At 45.7% G+C, this 16,602-nt stretch overlaps 1 protein-coding gene across 1 annotated transcript in view; it reads left to right on the forward strand.

The window, feature by feature from the left end:
• The first annotated feature begins 10,389 nt into the window (after positions 1-10,389).
• The window catches only part of MTRF1L (mitochondrial translation release factor 1 like), a 459,754-nt gene continuing 453,541 nt past the window's right edge, over positions 10,390-16,602 (forward strand). Inside the window, exon 1 of the mRNA XM_069606774.1 lies at positions 10,390-10,724. Within this exon, the coding sequence (XP_069462875.1) occupies positions 10,436-10,724 (289 nt within the window). The 5' untranslated portion in view covers positions 10,390-10,435. The remainder of the gene's footprint in view (positions 10,725-16,602) is intronic.

Here is a 16,602-nt window from a genome sequence, read left to right on the forward strand (position 1 = left end):
GTTTGGCAATAGATTTCTTAGTATAGGCACCTTTGATTTGACACAACACCACTAGGACTGCCTTATTTTTCATTTGATGGTCGACACTGTCCCCATCTTAGATTTAGGTTTAGATTAGGCATTTTTCCAACCCGCACACCACTTTCATTGTTCAAGAAACACCCTTAAACTGTGATCACTTGTGTCTGTCTTACTTGTTGTCACCATGAGTTCTTCATAGTACATAACACAAAGAGGAACTTGGAAAGAGAGAGAGAGAGAGAGTATCCTACGCAGAGGTGATCCTCCGACGAGAGGATGTAATGGAGGGGCGGAGCCAAACTAGACGCAAAGTCAGCTTTAGCGTGGTACGTGAGATGGTCTCTAACAAGATACCAGAAGACTGATGTCCTGAATGGAAATTAGGCCAAAGTAGAGAGAGTGAGACGGAGATGGTAAAGCAGCTGTCTCGCTGTGTACGGCAACCACACAGAAGCCGTGGTGGCCCTGGGGCCCGTTACAGAAACGGAGTCCAGAACGCAGCTGAGATTGGTTCCCCTATCGGCGCATGAAAGGCGCATCAGCAGACGAGCAGGGTAGAAAAAGGAGAGAAGATTCTCCCGAAGAGGTAATGCCGCTGAGAAGGCCAAACAGATGTATTCAAGTCTGTGAGAACCTAAAAGGTTATGGGAGACATGAAAAAATTGAGCGGACGGACATCCACCAGAGACCACGATAAAGCAGGCATTTTGGAGAAAAAAAAGGGCTTTGGGGAAAACCGGGAAAGAGAGACATTGTTTAGTACTATCAGGAATAGAGGTATGAATGTCCTAAAAAAACTCTCTTTGGGAGATGGGTGGCCTATTATGCATGTATGGTATGACTGGTTTGGACAGTTATATCACAAAGGTGCTGAGACAGTTGCTGTCATACCAATAATGGCAGAATCAATTAAGGGTGCAGGGTAGTGGTAGGGTAGGGCATTATATTCACCACACACATCTTCCATGCTAAGCATCCATAGTGGGAGTGGTCTCTTGGCACCTGTGGCCACCTCACAATACCCCCCTAGACTTACCAGTCGACTTCATGACATAGTGAAGAGCATATTTTGAGATAAAAATACACAAACAGCAATAATGAAGAAAACACCTTGATGGGTGATGCTATTTATAGAGTTGTGTTACTGATGGGATAACAATGGTAAGGGTTGCCTCAGGAATGGTGTACTGCGGCCTTGTGTGGAATCTACAGACCTTAGCTTCCAGGGGGGTGGAAAAGTAGAAGGAGCAGAGGAGGGTTAAAGATGGATCTGTTTTATTAAAGAGAGTGAGTGAATGTTGATGTCATAATAGACCCACAATAAATATTATGAAAATGTAATCTGTTGCAATACTATACCTTCTGAACTATTGGTAAAGAGGACTGCTAATTTCCAATGTTGAGTAATAAGATGTTGCTCAGGACATTGTACTTTCTTCTTGCAAAATGTGCAGATGTTGCTATTGCTGCAGATGAAGATGAAATCATGTTGGTCTGAAAATCCAAACTTCATGTTTCTTTTTGTATCTGTTGATCTGTGAATTACATGCAATATTTAAAATATAATTAAATAACAAACAAAAAACCCACCATGAATTAAAATCTAAATAAAATTAAAACTATAACTCATGTGGATAGCTGATGCAGCATTTCCCTTTAACTTTGCAAAAGCACATCTATAGGGCCTAAAAGGAACATGCTAGAACCATTGCCTTATTAACAACAATCAGCCTCCTGAAGACTGAGGAGGCATTGATGGTGTTTTAGGCCTTTGGCATGCAAAGAAAGACAAAAAGTAGTAAATATAGCATGTCATATTTAGTGGCATCTATCCTCCCATGAAAGTCCTTCTTAAATAATTACTTGTGGACAAATAATTAAGCCTGGTGTCAAATTCTCACCTTAGCCTTGAAAAACTATGTAACTCTTCCTCTATAATCTTAACAACACATTTGGAATGAGTTATTTAAAGCTATCCTTTCTTTCAGATGCACTACAGAAATACTCTAGTCACATATGTTCCGTATAACAAATAGATGATTTAGGAAAAAAGGAGCAAGGCATGCGTAACAATGGAACCTGTAGTTCTCTGTATCCACAACACCTGCTTCGATGGGATTAGCATTTTCTAAGAAAGAGGGAGAGTACCTTTTTCCTTTTGGTAGTGTTCCTTTGTCAAGCGGTAGCAACACCACTTTGCATCTGCAGAGTGACCAGAAAAATGGTTGAATCTTGAATACCAAATGGATTGTGTTATAAAAACAGTTTTTGTAATTTAATAATTGTTGTACTATGTGCCCAAAAAAAGTGGACCATATTGGTACTTGCCTACGTTTCTAGCCATTTAGCCTTGTGGACAAATGCTAGTTAAAATTAGGAGTAAATATTACAAAGAACCCTTCAGCCAGTGCAAACTATATGTGTAGCCCTAGAAACCATTTTGTTAAAATATGATCATGTTTCAAATCATACAGAATGCAATGTGTGACATCTAGTACAGCAGTGGATTATATTTAAGAACTAAAAGACTGTTTTGTTTTCATCCGTGAAGACTTGCTCTCCAACCTTGATTCCAACACCCCCTGTGTCCTCATCTTACTTGATCTCTCTTCTGCCTTTGACACGGTCACCTTGCCATCCTGCTCAATCGCCTCCGTGATAACCTGGGTATCACCGGTCAGACCCTAGCTTGGCTGACTTCCTTCCTCTCTGATCGACCATCCCATGTCCAACTTGGGTCCTTCCTCTCCTCTATCTCGATCTCTACCCGTGGTGTCCCCCAGGGGTCTGACCTCTCTCCCTGGTTGTTCAACCAATACCTGGCACTTCTTGCCTACCGCATTGTCGCTCTCTGCCCTAACTTTCAGTGCTATGCGGATGACACTCAGCTCATTTTCAGGCTACCTTCGGCCTCCTCTTCTCCGTCTCTCATCACTGACTGTCTGTCTGCTATCCAGGAGTGGTGTGTCGCCAATGATCTCTGCCTTAATGTCAGTAAGACTGAGATTCTCCTCATCGGCACACCCGCTCCCTCCTTTCCTGTCGTTCTCTGGCTGGCCTCTCTTGGCTCTCTTCCTGCTCCCACCTCTGAGGCTAAAAACCTCAGGGTCATCTTCGACTCCACACTCTCCTTCTCTCCTCACATCTCTGACGTCTCTAAGAAGTCACACTACCAGATGCACCTCCTCAGAGGTATTCTCCCTTTCCTCTTCTTCCCCCAGAAGCTCACTGTCTCCAGAGCTCTGGTTCTCTCTATGCTGGATTATTGCAACAGCCTCTTTCTACCTTTCTTTCTGCCTGCCTCTACTCTCCGCCCTCTGCAACTCACCCAGAACAGGACTGCGAGACTTGCCCTTGGCCTCAAGCCCGGGGATCGTATCTCTCCAGGACTGATATCTGTGCACTGGCTCCCAGTGGCTGCGAGGATTAAGTTCAAAACCCTCTGCATTGTTCACAAGGCCTTCTGGGGCCTGGGGCCTCAATATCTGCAACTCTCTCCTCATAAATGTCTTCCTTCTAGAGCTCTTTGCTCATCCGCCTCCAACTCCCTCAGGGTCAGTCGCTTCTCCAAACAACGAGTTGGTGGTAGATCTCTTTCTTCGGCTGGGGCCTCCCTCTTGAACAGCCTCCCTGCCTCCCTGAAACTTGAGGAGAACCCTCTCCGGTTCAGGAAGCACCTCAAAACCTTCCTCTTTGCTTCTGCTTTCTCTCCTCCTCTCCCCTACTGAACTCCTGGCTGAAACTGTACTTGTTACCTGGCCACCCTCTGATCTCGGGCCCAGGTTCCCCGCCATTTACAAACCTGCACTGCCTCCCTGGCAACCCCCGCACTTGGGGACTGCATCCCTACAGTCCCCCACCAGCACTTGAGACATGATGTCTGCACTTACCCTTGCACTTGCCACCAGCTGGCCCTATTTCGCTCGTTGTTTATTATTCTTTTACCTCATGTACTGCACTGTCCCCATCTCCTTCCCTGTCTGCACTTTTCCTCTTCCCCCTTCTCCTGCACTTGCGCGATCTGAATGGCACCTGGCCTAGTAGGATCGTTTCTCTGTCTTCCCTCTGTTTCCCCCTCCCTTGCCACGTCGCGCCTTGAAACACTTGTCTTTAGGCATGTTATAAATGCCATATCATATAATATCATTGCTTTTCAAGCACAGAGCAATGTCAGTGGTTAGCATTATTTCATAATGTTCCACCCCTCACATGTTTTGGTTAAAATATGTATGAATATATCAACATCTGGGTGCGGCACTCAGAGGCTAATACAGATAGTTAAAAAAGAAAAACAGGATCAGTTCAAAAGAAGCCTGCAAACTTGAGGGGGTTAAATTATATTTGGGGAAACAATTGCAATCAATCATCAATCACTGCTTCAACGCACACTTAATTTTAGGGAACACGAAATAAATAAATATTCATTAAATAATCACATAAAGGTAACAGAGTAATTATAATTAGGCACTGAGTGGCAATTAATATTTTTAGGAAAACTTTAAAAAACACTCACTCAATGGAGTACTGTAGGTACTTGGAAATAATTACTTAGTGTAGTGACCGGAAAAGTACTAATAGGATCATTATACTGATCAATGATATATGTTTCTCTGTGCGTTAGAAATCCTAACTGACTACAAGTGCAAACATATTTCAATAATTTCATTTAAGAAGTGTTAGGAAGTAGAAGTAGAAGCGGGACACAAAGGTGGCATGTTTGTTGGCCTAAACTTGTATTTAACAAAGGAATAACAAAAAGCCCTATCTGTCCCTAAAACTAAGAGGGGTTCCCTGCCTCAAATAACACTAAGGATGATGTTAGAATGTCAATCAAAAACAAATAGTTCAATGTCCTGTGCCCAAAACCTATTATCGTCCTTTACACTCCAAAGAAAACTATAACATAAGTGATACACTGTTTTTAGAAGGATGGATCAACCCTCCACGAATTTCATACCCTCCGCCTTTATTCACACTGCACCCCCCCCACTGAACACCACCAGGGTATTCCCTTCCCTGCCCTCCACACTCACCCCCCACAGGCCCTCTGTCGCCCTTATCTCCGGGGCAAAAACACTTGCCCCCTGCTTACTCTAATGCATACTCATTACCGCAAATCCACCGCCAAAAAGAAACACATCATATACAACCTAATTTCCTCGGAAAGGCCAGCCTTCACTTTCATCACAGAAATCTGGTTCTCTGATGACTTCTGACCCATCGCACATGATTCATTCGCCGAGGCAACACACGTCAGCCATAATAGAGCTAGCAGAGCAGGCGGGATCGCATCCTCCACAAACCAAACCTCTCCATTTCACACTCCACAGAACAAGCCTGCAACGCAGACTGCAAATCCCTCGTTGTGAAATTTCTCATCAACCCATCTCTTACACACAGCTTTTTACTCATCTACAGACCTCTGGCAAACACCTCCTACTCGAGGCAGGAACAACAGAAATCATGGTCTGCAGTAAGATGGCTCTCTTCCCCCAAACCACAAAATGTGCGATCAGGCAAAAAGTCACACTAGCAGCTGCACTTCCTCAGAGGTATTCTTCCTTTCCTCTCCTTCCCCCAGAAGCTCACTGTCTCCACAGCTCTGGTTCTCTCCAGGCTGGACTACTGCAACAGCCTCTTTCTAAATATGCCTGCTTCTACTTTCCGCCATCTACAACTCATCCAGAACAGGACTAAGAGACTTGTCCTTGGCCTCAAGCCTAGGGCTCGTATCTCTCCAGGACTGAAATCTCTTCACTGGCTCCCATTGGCTGCGAGGACTAAGTTCAAAACCCTCTGCATTGTCCACAAGGCCTTCTGGGGCCTCAATACCTTCAACTCTCACTTCCTAATTATTTTCCTTCTCAAGCTCTTCGCTCATCAGCCTCAGGGTCAGTCGATTCTTCAAACAACAAGTTGGTGGTAGATCTCTTTCCTCGGCTGCGGCCTCCCTCTGGAACAGCCTCCCTGCCTCCCTGAAACTTGAGGAGAAACATCTCCAGTTCCGGAAGCACCTCAAAACCTTTCTCTTTGCTTCTGCTTTCTCTCCTCCTCTCCCCTGCTGAATTCCTGGCTGAACTGTACTGGTTACCTGGCCACCCTCTGATCTCGGGCCCAGGTCCCCTCCCCCACCAGTTAAACACCTGCACTGCCTCCAAAGCAACCCCCGCACTTGGGGACTGTTTTCTGTATCCCTACAGTCCTCCACCAGCAGTTGACACCCGATGTCTGCACTTACCCTTGCACTTACCACCAGCTACCCCTACTTCTCATATTGTTTATTTTTTTTCCCATGTACTGCACTGTCCCCACCCCACTCCCACTCCGCACTTTTCCCTTTCCCCCTTTCCATGCACTTGCGCAATCTGAATGAAACTTGGCCTAGTAGGATCGTTGTCTCTGTCTTCCCTCTGTTCCCCCTCCCCTGCCGCGTCGCGCATTGAAACACTTGTGAATAGGCGTGTTATAAATGCCTTATCATATCAATCATGCTTCACATTGGGTTGGTCACCCACCTCTGAGGTTGGCCAGGGCAGCAATGAACCTGCAAATAAATTGTAACGGGCGTCAGAGAAAATAAAGTCCAGCAGAAAACAGGACTGTATGCACTCAACATCTATGAAACCAAGAAAACAGCCGAAACACAGGGGTACGTATCACATTCCATGTAAAATAACGGATGGCAATGCCACCAACTCTCACACATCTGCCAACACACAACACTCTTAAGAAACATCACACTACATATCTGCCATAAAAATGCAGCTATCCCTAACGACAAAAATTCTGTCTAAATGGACACATAATGAATCTGCTGCGCCCGCATACTACACCGATGATCTTACATCACCCATCAACATGCCAGCTCGATATTGGTAGCTAGTAGGGACTTGACTACGCCTACTGTTAGGGAGAATTCGCAGACATGTGCTAATTCCTCTCTACCTTAGAGACCCTCAGCACTTTTGCTGGACTCTAGGACTTTTTTTTATGTCTTACCTGGAGAGAGTGAGACCCTTTTTCCCACTCATGTATTTTATGTGATTTAAACTCTGAGTTTCTTTTGGTTTTTGGAGTCTGACAAATTCCATAGGCATCTTTGTACATTGTGACTCACAGCACCTTCAGTGCAGTGGCACAGGGAAGTCTTTCAGATTTCCCCAAGGTTTCAAATACCTTCTCTTGGATAAACTATGGTTTCCAAGAGCAGTAAAGTGAAATTGACTTTACTTACATTTTGTAACTTTCTAGACCCAGCACACACTCTTTTACAATAGGGTGCTGGAGGGGTTACTTAGTATCCCCTTTGTCTAGCTTCTCATCTAACATTTTTATGTTACCCTTTCTACAATTAATGGCTGGTGGCAGTGGTTTACATTTTACTACCGTGGTGCGTCTTTATCGCGGGCTGCGTTCGCAGTTGCATTAAAGCACCATTGGGTGCTATTTGTGTCAAAATGGCCCCGGTCTTCTTTTTTTTCGCCATTTCTCTGTGGAAAGGTCCTTCTTGAGATTTACTCTGCGCTCCAAACCAGGTTTGGTCCCTTTGTTAATTTTGTCTTTGGCGAGATTCAAAAGTGAAGCCCGCCACTGGCTCCAGGGTATCTGGCGGGGGCAGGAAGTGAGGGAGGTGCTCGTAACTCTGTGTGCTTAGTCTCCTAGGAGACAGGAATGCACTCCTAGGCGATTGGCCGGCTGGCTGTCTGGCAAGGACAGCCTCCCTGCTGTTTGACTGTCAGCTAGGCTGGAATGAATGGGAGAAACCTGCATAAAAGGTGAGGCTTTTTGGCCTAGAAGGCAGAGTCGACCACTGGATGAAGGATTCCAGAGAAAAACTTGGAAGAGACGCCTGCTGCAACTCCTAGACTGTTGGTTTACCCAGTGAACCCCTACTGCTGTGCTGAAGCTCTGAATTCGCCTCGACTAGAGAAGCTCTGCAAGGACGACTTCTCCACTTGAGTTGGTGGGACCAATCAACGCCAAAGTAAGCCACCTGGACATCATCTCGAAGCTGGTTGCTGGAACCGAAGAGCCAGGGACAGGACCACAAGTTCGTGTGCATTGCTTTTAAGTTGGCCAATGGCTCCAGGAAGATCCTCCGGACGCCCAGGAAGCAGGACTGACCGAGCCTGAGCCACCTCAACAGAGTGCTGGACCCCAGATGCAAGGAAAGCCCATATCGACAGCCAATAACCGCGGTGGTGCAATTTGCGGTAGATGCGAGAAGCTGAAACACTGAAGTGGCACTTGTTTGAAGATTGCTGGTTGCTGTTGGTGACTGTCCCATTGCAGTGCAGGAGTCCCCAGAAGTCCTCCCTCTTGTCCCCACGACTGAGGCTCAGTAACACCAGGATCTGCAGAGCTGCATGGGAACAGAAGTCATCTGCTGCATTTTTCTTCTAACTAAAGGTACTGTACAGTCTAAGAGAATGTACCTGTTGTTGTAGAGTTGCTTACAACTTCTACTACTCACAAGTATAACAGCTTGTGGCCCTACAGTGATTCTTCTTTTTCTTCAAAGACTTCTAAAACGATGTGCAAAGACTTTTCTTAAATACCTACCAGAAGTGCTTCGACTCACAAAGACTTTTGCCCAATTGACATTGGCCTATCCTGGTTCCCTGGATGACTCTTCTCCCCTCTGACATTGTGTTGCACCTATCTTTCCAGGAAGGGGTTAACTTACTCTGCATTGGGGGGGTCCAAACGTATTTACCTGCTTAAGAATAGCTGTGATCTCTTGTTTGTTCTATTAACCATTTTCTTTGACACTCATCTCAGTATTATTCTAAATGCCAACATAATATATTAATGTCCACAGTGTGCTAGCTTTAAGTCACCCGAGGGTGTAGGAAGTGTCTGTGTGCCATCCCCAATGGGTAGTTGCTGATTTAGAAACCAAGAGTGTGTATTTTTGGAGGAATTTGTGTGTTGCTGTATATTGCTCCCTTCTGAGGAAGGCTTATTCCAATGACTGATAAATAAATTAATAATTGTTTAATCAAGAAACCTTGAGTGCAAGAGTTTGTTTGAACACTTGTCACTGTAAATCTTTGTGTAACTACCCTAACTGCTCACATTGACCCCTCTTGAGATACGCCTGGCTGCTCAACCATACTACCAACCTGTGTAGTACAGACTTATACCAAAGGTTGGGTTCCTATTACCAGGAGTCTAAGGTTGTTGTAGTGCACCCAAAGGGTACTACTCCAAATCTTTACCTAACACCTACCCTCCTTCATATTGACCTTAATACACACACACATTCTAAAATCATCTGAAAAAATGTCTCATACCTTGGACTCTGGTTTACCAGGGGCATTTACCTACAGCACTTTCAGGCCACATCAATGGGAAAAGGCAGAGCTATATAAATGACAAATTACATTACATTATATGACCTTGCAGAGGTTCTGAAAACTTTCATAGGGCAAGCCTGAATGTGTTATATGTAAGTGCTGTTTAAACTAAATCTGAAGATTTAGCAACATATGTAAATGATGTTTTCATGATCGTGCATATACTCTGATGTATAAGTTATAAATATTATCAGTAGGATATGGTTGTACTGTATTTATCAGTGTGTACAGTCAAGTGTGAAACGCATGAATTAAAGTACAAACACACACACTTTAATATTGCTACCATACTGTTTTGGAAAACATTTACACAATACAATTGACATTTAAAGCATTACACAGTAACAGAATTGGGATTGAACAGTTTTTTTTAAATTTAGTATTATGCAAGAAAAGCACAAGATGCAAATACAGTAAATTGTTTCTATCCTGCAAACTTTCAGAATCGCACATGCAGTTTGTTTTTAAGATCTAACTTAAAATAAAAAAAGACCATCACTAAACCATGTGACATTTCACACGAGAGATAGAATTTGAGCGCAGTGTTTAGGTGTAGTGGTTAAAAGGATAGGCGCGATATCACGAGGCCTTGTGATCGCATCCTCTGTTGCGCTACTCATTTTTAATTTTACAAAAAGGGATTGTAATTGGAGCTTCCCATCTTTATTTTTTAAAAAGAGGATTATAATTTGAAAAAAACGAAGAGACAGGCGGCACATCGGATATTTGCCGTGGCACGTGAAACCTTTTTTTGGGTCTGTTTGTTAGTCTGTTGTTCATGGCGATCGTGAACATCCCTGAGTTACGTAATGTTGGTTTGATAGACACAAACACAACTGAGCGAAAAGACACTGCACTGTGAGGGAGACAGTGCCAGCACAAGCCTGACTGGCTTAGGTGTACTCATTAATAGGTAAAGAAGAAAGGAACAGTTTTCTCCCCTGCACTGTGTATAGGACAGTAGCACATTTGCACACATCTAACATGGCCGCCGCCAGCACCACGAAAAGGTCATCTTAACGTGCAAGTCACTGTACAGTTGTGAGACGCGTTCCATGGCGGCTGGCATGCTACCTTTGCTGTTGAGCCGGGTGCTTCTGGTCGCAGGTAGAACTTCCTTCCTTCGCTTGGTGTGTGCACTGCGCCCACGGCCGCCAGCTAGACGCGCCGGTACCTCCGCTTTAGAGCAGATGTTCGCCCAGGAATCCTTGAGGAACCACCTTGCTGAATTAGAGCGCCGTGGAAATAATGGGGCTGATCATGTCACGCCGTTGCTGCTGCCCTTGCTTCAGCAGCTGCGGGTGCTGGAGGCAGACATGCAGGAGACCATGACGCTTATTCAAGGTGAGAGTTAGGAGACTTAGCTTTGTGTTCCACGCGTTGCATCATTACCAGTATGTCCACAGAATCAGTATGTATAAAATGCTAAAGTATTTGATGGCCTTGTGGGTTAGCAGTGGCCGAATCACTACGTATGGGGAATTCTGTGCCAATAACAGTGGTCTACAACAAATCAGGCCAAACGCATGTAATAGAGACCCGCTCCGACATATAAACCGATGACAGCCACTTAGACCAACAAGGGGTGTGGCGGAAGGATGAATCAACTCCTGTTGTATGAGATTAGAGCCGGTGTAACGTCACTTTTTGCTATCTGTCGGAAAATCCTATCAGTAGGAAAATCTGACGGGAATTGTGAGCTGCTGGGGTGATCTAGAATGGTTGATGTGCTGGGACAATCGAGGGTTGCTGGGAGGTATGCTGTGTCAAGCTATGGTGGGAGGCAGTGAGATGGACTGACTATATACTGTGCTGGGGATGAAGTAGGATGGGTCGTTTGAGGTGTTCTGGGGTAAGTTTTGTTGTGTGTGCAGGTTGGTGTGTTGGGCCAAACCAGGGTGGGTAGCATGCGTGGGTGTGTTTGTGTGAGGTAAGGTCTGTGAATGTTGGGTGAAGTGTTTGCGGTAAGGATGTGGGGGGTGAGGTAAGAGAGAGTTTAGCTTTGGTGAGTGGATGGAGTGGGCAAGGTGGTGGGTTAAGGGTAGCTGGGGTGATGTTGGTGAGGAAGCAGGCTGAGGTAGCATGGGTGGGTTATTAGGGTGGTGTGGGTAGGTTGGGTGGCGTGAGCTGTTGTGCTGCGGTGAGTTAGGGTTGTGGTGGGTGGCAAGAGTGCTTGGATAGTTCATTGATGTGAGCTTGTGGGTTGTAGAGATGGAGCAAACCAGGGTGGGTGGTGTTCTGTGCTGAGGTGCACGATATGTGTTTAGGTGGGGGGCTGGAAGATGGTGGGGTGGGCATAATTATTAGGGTGGGCGTGTGCTTTAAGTGCTGCTTCCAGGGGAAAGCGAGGCATCCGCTTTCAGGGCACTCCACCCGACGCCTACAGAAACTGCACCCCTGGGACCCAACAAACACAGTCACACTGCATTCCTGCAAATCCTATCCTTTAAGCCCATGTGATAGTGTGATAGGCGGGCTCTCCCTGTAGTGTACCCAGGCTTCGGCTCAATGGGATCACTAGAGCTGGAAGGGCTGGGGCTACTGCTGGGCTCAATGCTATCACTAGAGCTGGGGGGCTTGGGGCTACTGCTGGGCTCAATGCTATCACTAGAGCTGGGGGGACTGGGGCTACTGCTGGGCTCAATGCTATCACTAGAGCTGGGGGGACTCGGGCTACTGCTGGGCTCAATGCTATCACTCGAGCTGCGGTGGGGCTGGGGCTACTGCCGGGCTCAATGCTATCACTCGAGCTGCGGGGGGATGGGGCTACTGCCGGGCTCAATGCTATCACTCGAGCTGCGGGGGGGCTGGGGCTACTGCCGGGCTCAATGCTATCACTCGAGCTGCGGGGGGGCTGGGGCTACTGCCGGGCTCAATGCTATCACTCGAGCTGCGGGGGGGGGGCTGGGGCTACTGCTGGGCTCAGAGCTGCTGGGGGGACTGGGGCTACTGCTGGACTCAATGCTATCACTCGAGCTGCGGGGGGAGACTGGGGCTACTGCTGGGCTCAATGCTATCACTCGAGCTGCGGGGGGGACTGGGGCTACTGCTGGGCTCAATGCTATCACTCGAGCTGCGGGGGGGACTGGGGCTACTGCTGGGCTCAATGCTATCACTCGAGCTGCGGGGGGGGACTGGGGCTACTGCTGGGCTCAATGCTATCACTCGAGCTGCGGGGGGGGACTGGGGCTACTGCTGGGCTCAATGCTATCACTCGAGCTGCGGGGGGGACTGGGGCTACTGCTGGGCTCAATGCTATCACTCGAGCTGCGGGGGGGACTGGGGCTACTGCTGGGCTCAATGCTATCACTAGAGCTGCGGGTGGGGGCTGGGGCTACTGCTGGGCGCAATGCTATCACTCGAGCTGCGGGGGGGGCTGGGGCTACTGCTGGGCGCAATGCTATCACTCGAGCTGCGGGGGGCTGGGGCTACTGCTGGGCGCAATGCTATCACTCGAGCTGGGGGGGGCTGGGGCTACTGCTGGGCTCAATGCTATCACTAGAGCTGGGGGGGGCTGGGGCTACTGCTGGGCTCAATGCTATCTCTAGAGCTGAGGGGGGGCTGGGGCTACTGCTGGGCTCAATGCTATCACTAGAGCTGAGGGGGGGCTGGGGCTACTGCTGGGCTCAATGCTATCACTAGAGCTGGGGGGGCTGGGGCTACTGCTGGGTACTGCCCGTGTGATAGGCTCTCCCTGGAGCTGCTGACAGTGCAGGTCCCCAAAGATGTACGTATATGTGATCTAAGTGCGTTACACGAACATATACATTTTTGTGGATTCTTTAATATGTTTTGCACATTTAGTGCTTACTAGAATCCTGTGAGCCTATAAATCAAAGTGTCCGCTGCGTTCAGGTTCCTTCGTCCGCTGGGTTCGTGCTTTTTATGTCTGTTTTGGATTTGCTACTGACATGGCTTCCTTCACCGTATTCTGTTATTTGAGAGAGCCTGGCTCTCATAAATTAAACGTATTGCACCCCCGGACCCCCAGAAAGACAGGCACACCACATTCCTGTTGTCAAAAAATCCTATCTGTTAAGTAATGACTGAGCATGCGCACGTAAGCAGGATAGGATTTTCTGACACATAGTAAAAAGTGACGTTACATGGGCAGTTTGTGTGGTGGTCCAGGGATTGGAACTTGTGTTTTGCTGCGTTGTCTTGTTTCCAAGACAATTGCCTGAGCTATCCTCCCTCCCTATCACTTTGTCTTCAGAGTATTTCAAGTGGGTCGATTTACAAGTGATAGCCCTTTAAGAGACAACTGTTTTGGAGGAGGTGCTGTTTCTGTGTTAAGACATGCAAATAGGCATTTTTCATTCTGAAAGCACTGGTTAGCCGCCTAAATCTACGCTCTCCTCCAGGTCAATTACAATATATCACACAAAACTGTTTTAAATTAGCTACATTATTTTCAGATGTACATATTGTCCCAAAAAGCATTTATTGTTGGTGGGTGATATTTTCATCACATCATATATGAACCCTGAATTTTTCAAACACTGAAACACAAACAGGTAACTTTTTCACACATGACATGTATGTCTTTAAAATGCAAAGGTATTTTTTTTGTTTTTTGCTGAATTGTATTCTGGTATTTGTAGTCTCAGGAAGAATGCCACAATTGTACACTTTTTGCTTAACATATTTTTCAGGATGTATATATTGGTGTGGGTACCATGATATGTACACTTTTCAAGTCATCTTCATAAAGCAGAGTTTTGTTGAAAGTCAGACATGGGTTTGAGGAGGGGGAAATGATGAAAGGGCAAGTGAGTTCTGAATATTGGCCCAGGATGTGGCAAGACAGGTTGGAATCCTGGAGACTGGTGCTGTTGTTTTTCCCTGATTGTGGCCGTGTCTGCTTTTCAGGGTACAAGTAAAGGATACGTGTGTGTGGACAGTGCTCATTTTTCAGAGGGCGGATGCAACTCCCTTGGGTGTTTTCTGAGGTCGGCAAGCTTGCTGAAGCATTTGGCTATCAGTATTTTGCCCAGGTTGTCAGGTAGCCAGTGCAGACACAACATTATCATCAAAGCACATGCTCATATTGGGATTTTGTTTTTCATTGACTATTTCATTACATATTGCTGGACTTAAAAGGTGAGCACCTTTTATACTTTGCCAGCGTTTTCATTAGGAAATGTCCTCTCTCAGGTTGTTTTTCTGTTGTTACTTTTTTTGAAAGGCCAATGCTCTTTTGTCTAGTGCTCTTTCTTCTAAGGGCAAAGGTCAATTTTATCTTTCACTTTAGCATACATTTGCTTACTGTGCATATGTTCTTAGGTGCCAGCTTTTGAATTTAGCTATGGGGCAAAAGTTCCCACAATGAGTGAAGCGTACTCGTCCCCATGTGAAAATACCACATTTTACAGCACATGTTGCCACAGGAATAGGAAAGAAGACATATGATTTACAGGAAGGTCTAAATGTATAACATCTCAGCAGCAGTCTCCTAACCCGCTCAGTTGCCTTTGCAACTTTTTTTATATGGGATCCCCTGCTATTCTACACCCGGCAAACAGTTTTGGCCTGCTGTCCTCCTCCATCAAGGCTGGGGGGGGGGTGTAAATTAAGGAGGCTCCCATCTCATTTTGTAGTGGCCAGCAATTGATAAATGTAGTTGTTAGCTCTCTTCTCCTTTTTTTTTCAGTCAAAATAATGGACATTTTATTTTTTATATTTATAAAGCGCACTAAAACCGTAGGCATCTAGGTGCTAATTTTGCCCAAAAATACACAAAAATAAAAACAATTGTGAAACTTCTGTAAAAACAGCAGTTTCAGTGAGTAAAACACAATCCTCATATTTTTTTGCAATGCATGCACAGTGTTTTCAAACCAAGTTTCAAAAAGACCTTTTGCAAACAGTATTTCTACCAATTACATCTGGGAAGAGATGTGTAAGATCCTGAATTGCAGAATGCTTTCAAATCGGGCTTTGTCACTTCAAAGTCAGCGCTCTCAAGGCATAGTGTAATAAAAGGATTTGCATATCTGTCAAAATTAGATGTCTCTACTAGCTGTGTCTGCTATTTCAAAAATGTCTCACTCCTTCCTGATAGTGCCACATTGGTAAATATTAATACTGACAATTCATATACTGGATGTCAGTGTATTTGTCTACTACCTTATGCATGGCAACATGTTTCCTATTAAACTTCCCATTATACCTTTAGCATACTAAAGACTAATTAGTGATATCACTGATGTCACTATTTATGCAAATTATTGGGGCCCACACATCTTTTGCCTCCCAGGGCCCCTCAAATCCCAGGGCCAACCCTGTATGAGATGCTCACCCTGTTGGATTGTGGTAACTACTCTTAGGCACCACGCCTATTTGGTAGGCCCGCGCTCCAACAAGTTAAGAACCCATAGTCGGGTTTTCCAATGGCTGCAACTTTGTAGTTTGCTGATAGAGGGCGAGCAAGTGTTCATTGTTCGAATCTTTATTTCCAAAACAAGTTACAACAAACTCTTGGCTGCAGTAATATCGAGAATGACGGTCCTCGGATTCTACTTAAAATACAACAATGTTCCTTACTTTCTAGTTCTTGGTATACATATTCGGATGGGGATCGCTTTCTGAAACAGTTTAAAAAGGAAGTGTGTTCAGTAAGGATACTAGCAGAATTCCGCGGCTTCTAGATAAAACGACTTCCAACTGGTCATGGCTACCTGGCGTGCCCAACATACTTTGTTGAAGAGAGAGACCCTGACAAATATATTAAGGACGTTGTGATTAAGTCATTCAACACTATATGCAGAATCTACAGACTATTGCGGAACAAGTTGTACTTATTGTTGAGCACATTTTTTATTGACTGGAGGGTGTAATCTTGGCAAATTGCAAGAAAGATGCAGTGTGTGGGTCTACAAGAGTGCCAGGTAGTCATTATTGTTTTGATGTCCTAGATGTCCCTTACTTGACAGAAGTGTTTTGTTATGCTCTACTTTTTTGCTTAAATGTGCATGCCCATTTCACTTTATTGCTCATTGTTCTTTCTTGCTCCGTCTGCATCTTAAATCTTTCTCCCACTCGATCGCACTCTTCCTGCATACTTTACCCCAATCTGCAGCTTGCTGTCTGTTTATGGCCAACCGCCCCTCTCTGTTTTCTTGGCCATCGCTTCCCCTCTAACCTGTTGCTCCCTCTGTTTTCTGGTCCTCCGTGCCCACTCTTTCTTGGCCATCGCTTCCCCTCTAACCTGTTGCTCCCT

Source organism: Ambystoma mexicanum, chromosome 4p (assembly GCF_040938575.1).
Source record: "Ambystoma mexicanum isolate Mex_15411 chromosome 4p, UKY_AmexF1_1, whole genome shotgun sequence".
NCBI classification, from domain to species: domain Eukaryota; kingdom Metazoa; phylum Chordata; class Amphibia; order Caudata; family Ambystomatidae; genus Ambystoma; species Ambystoma mexicanum.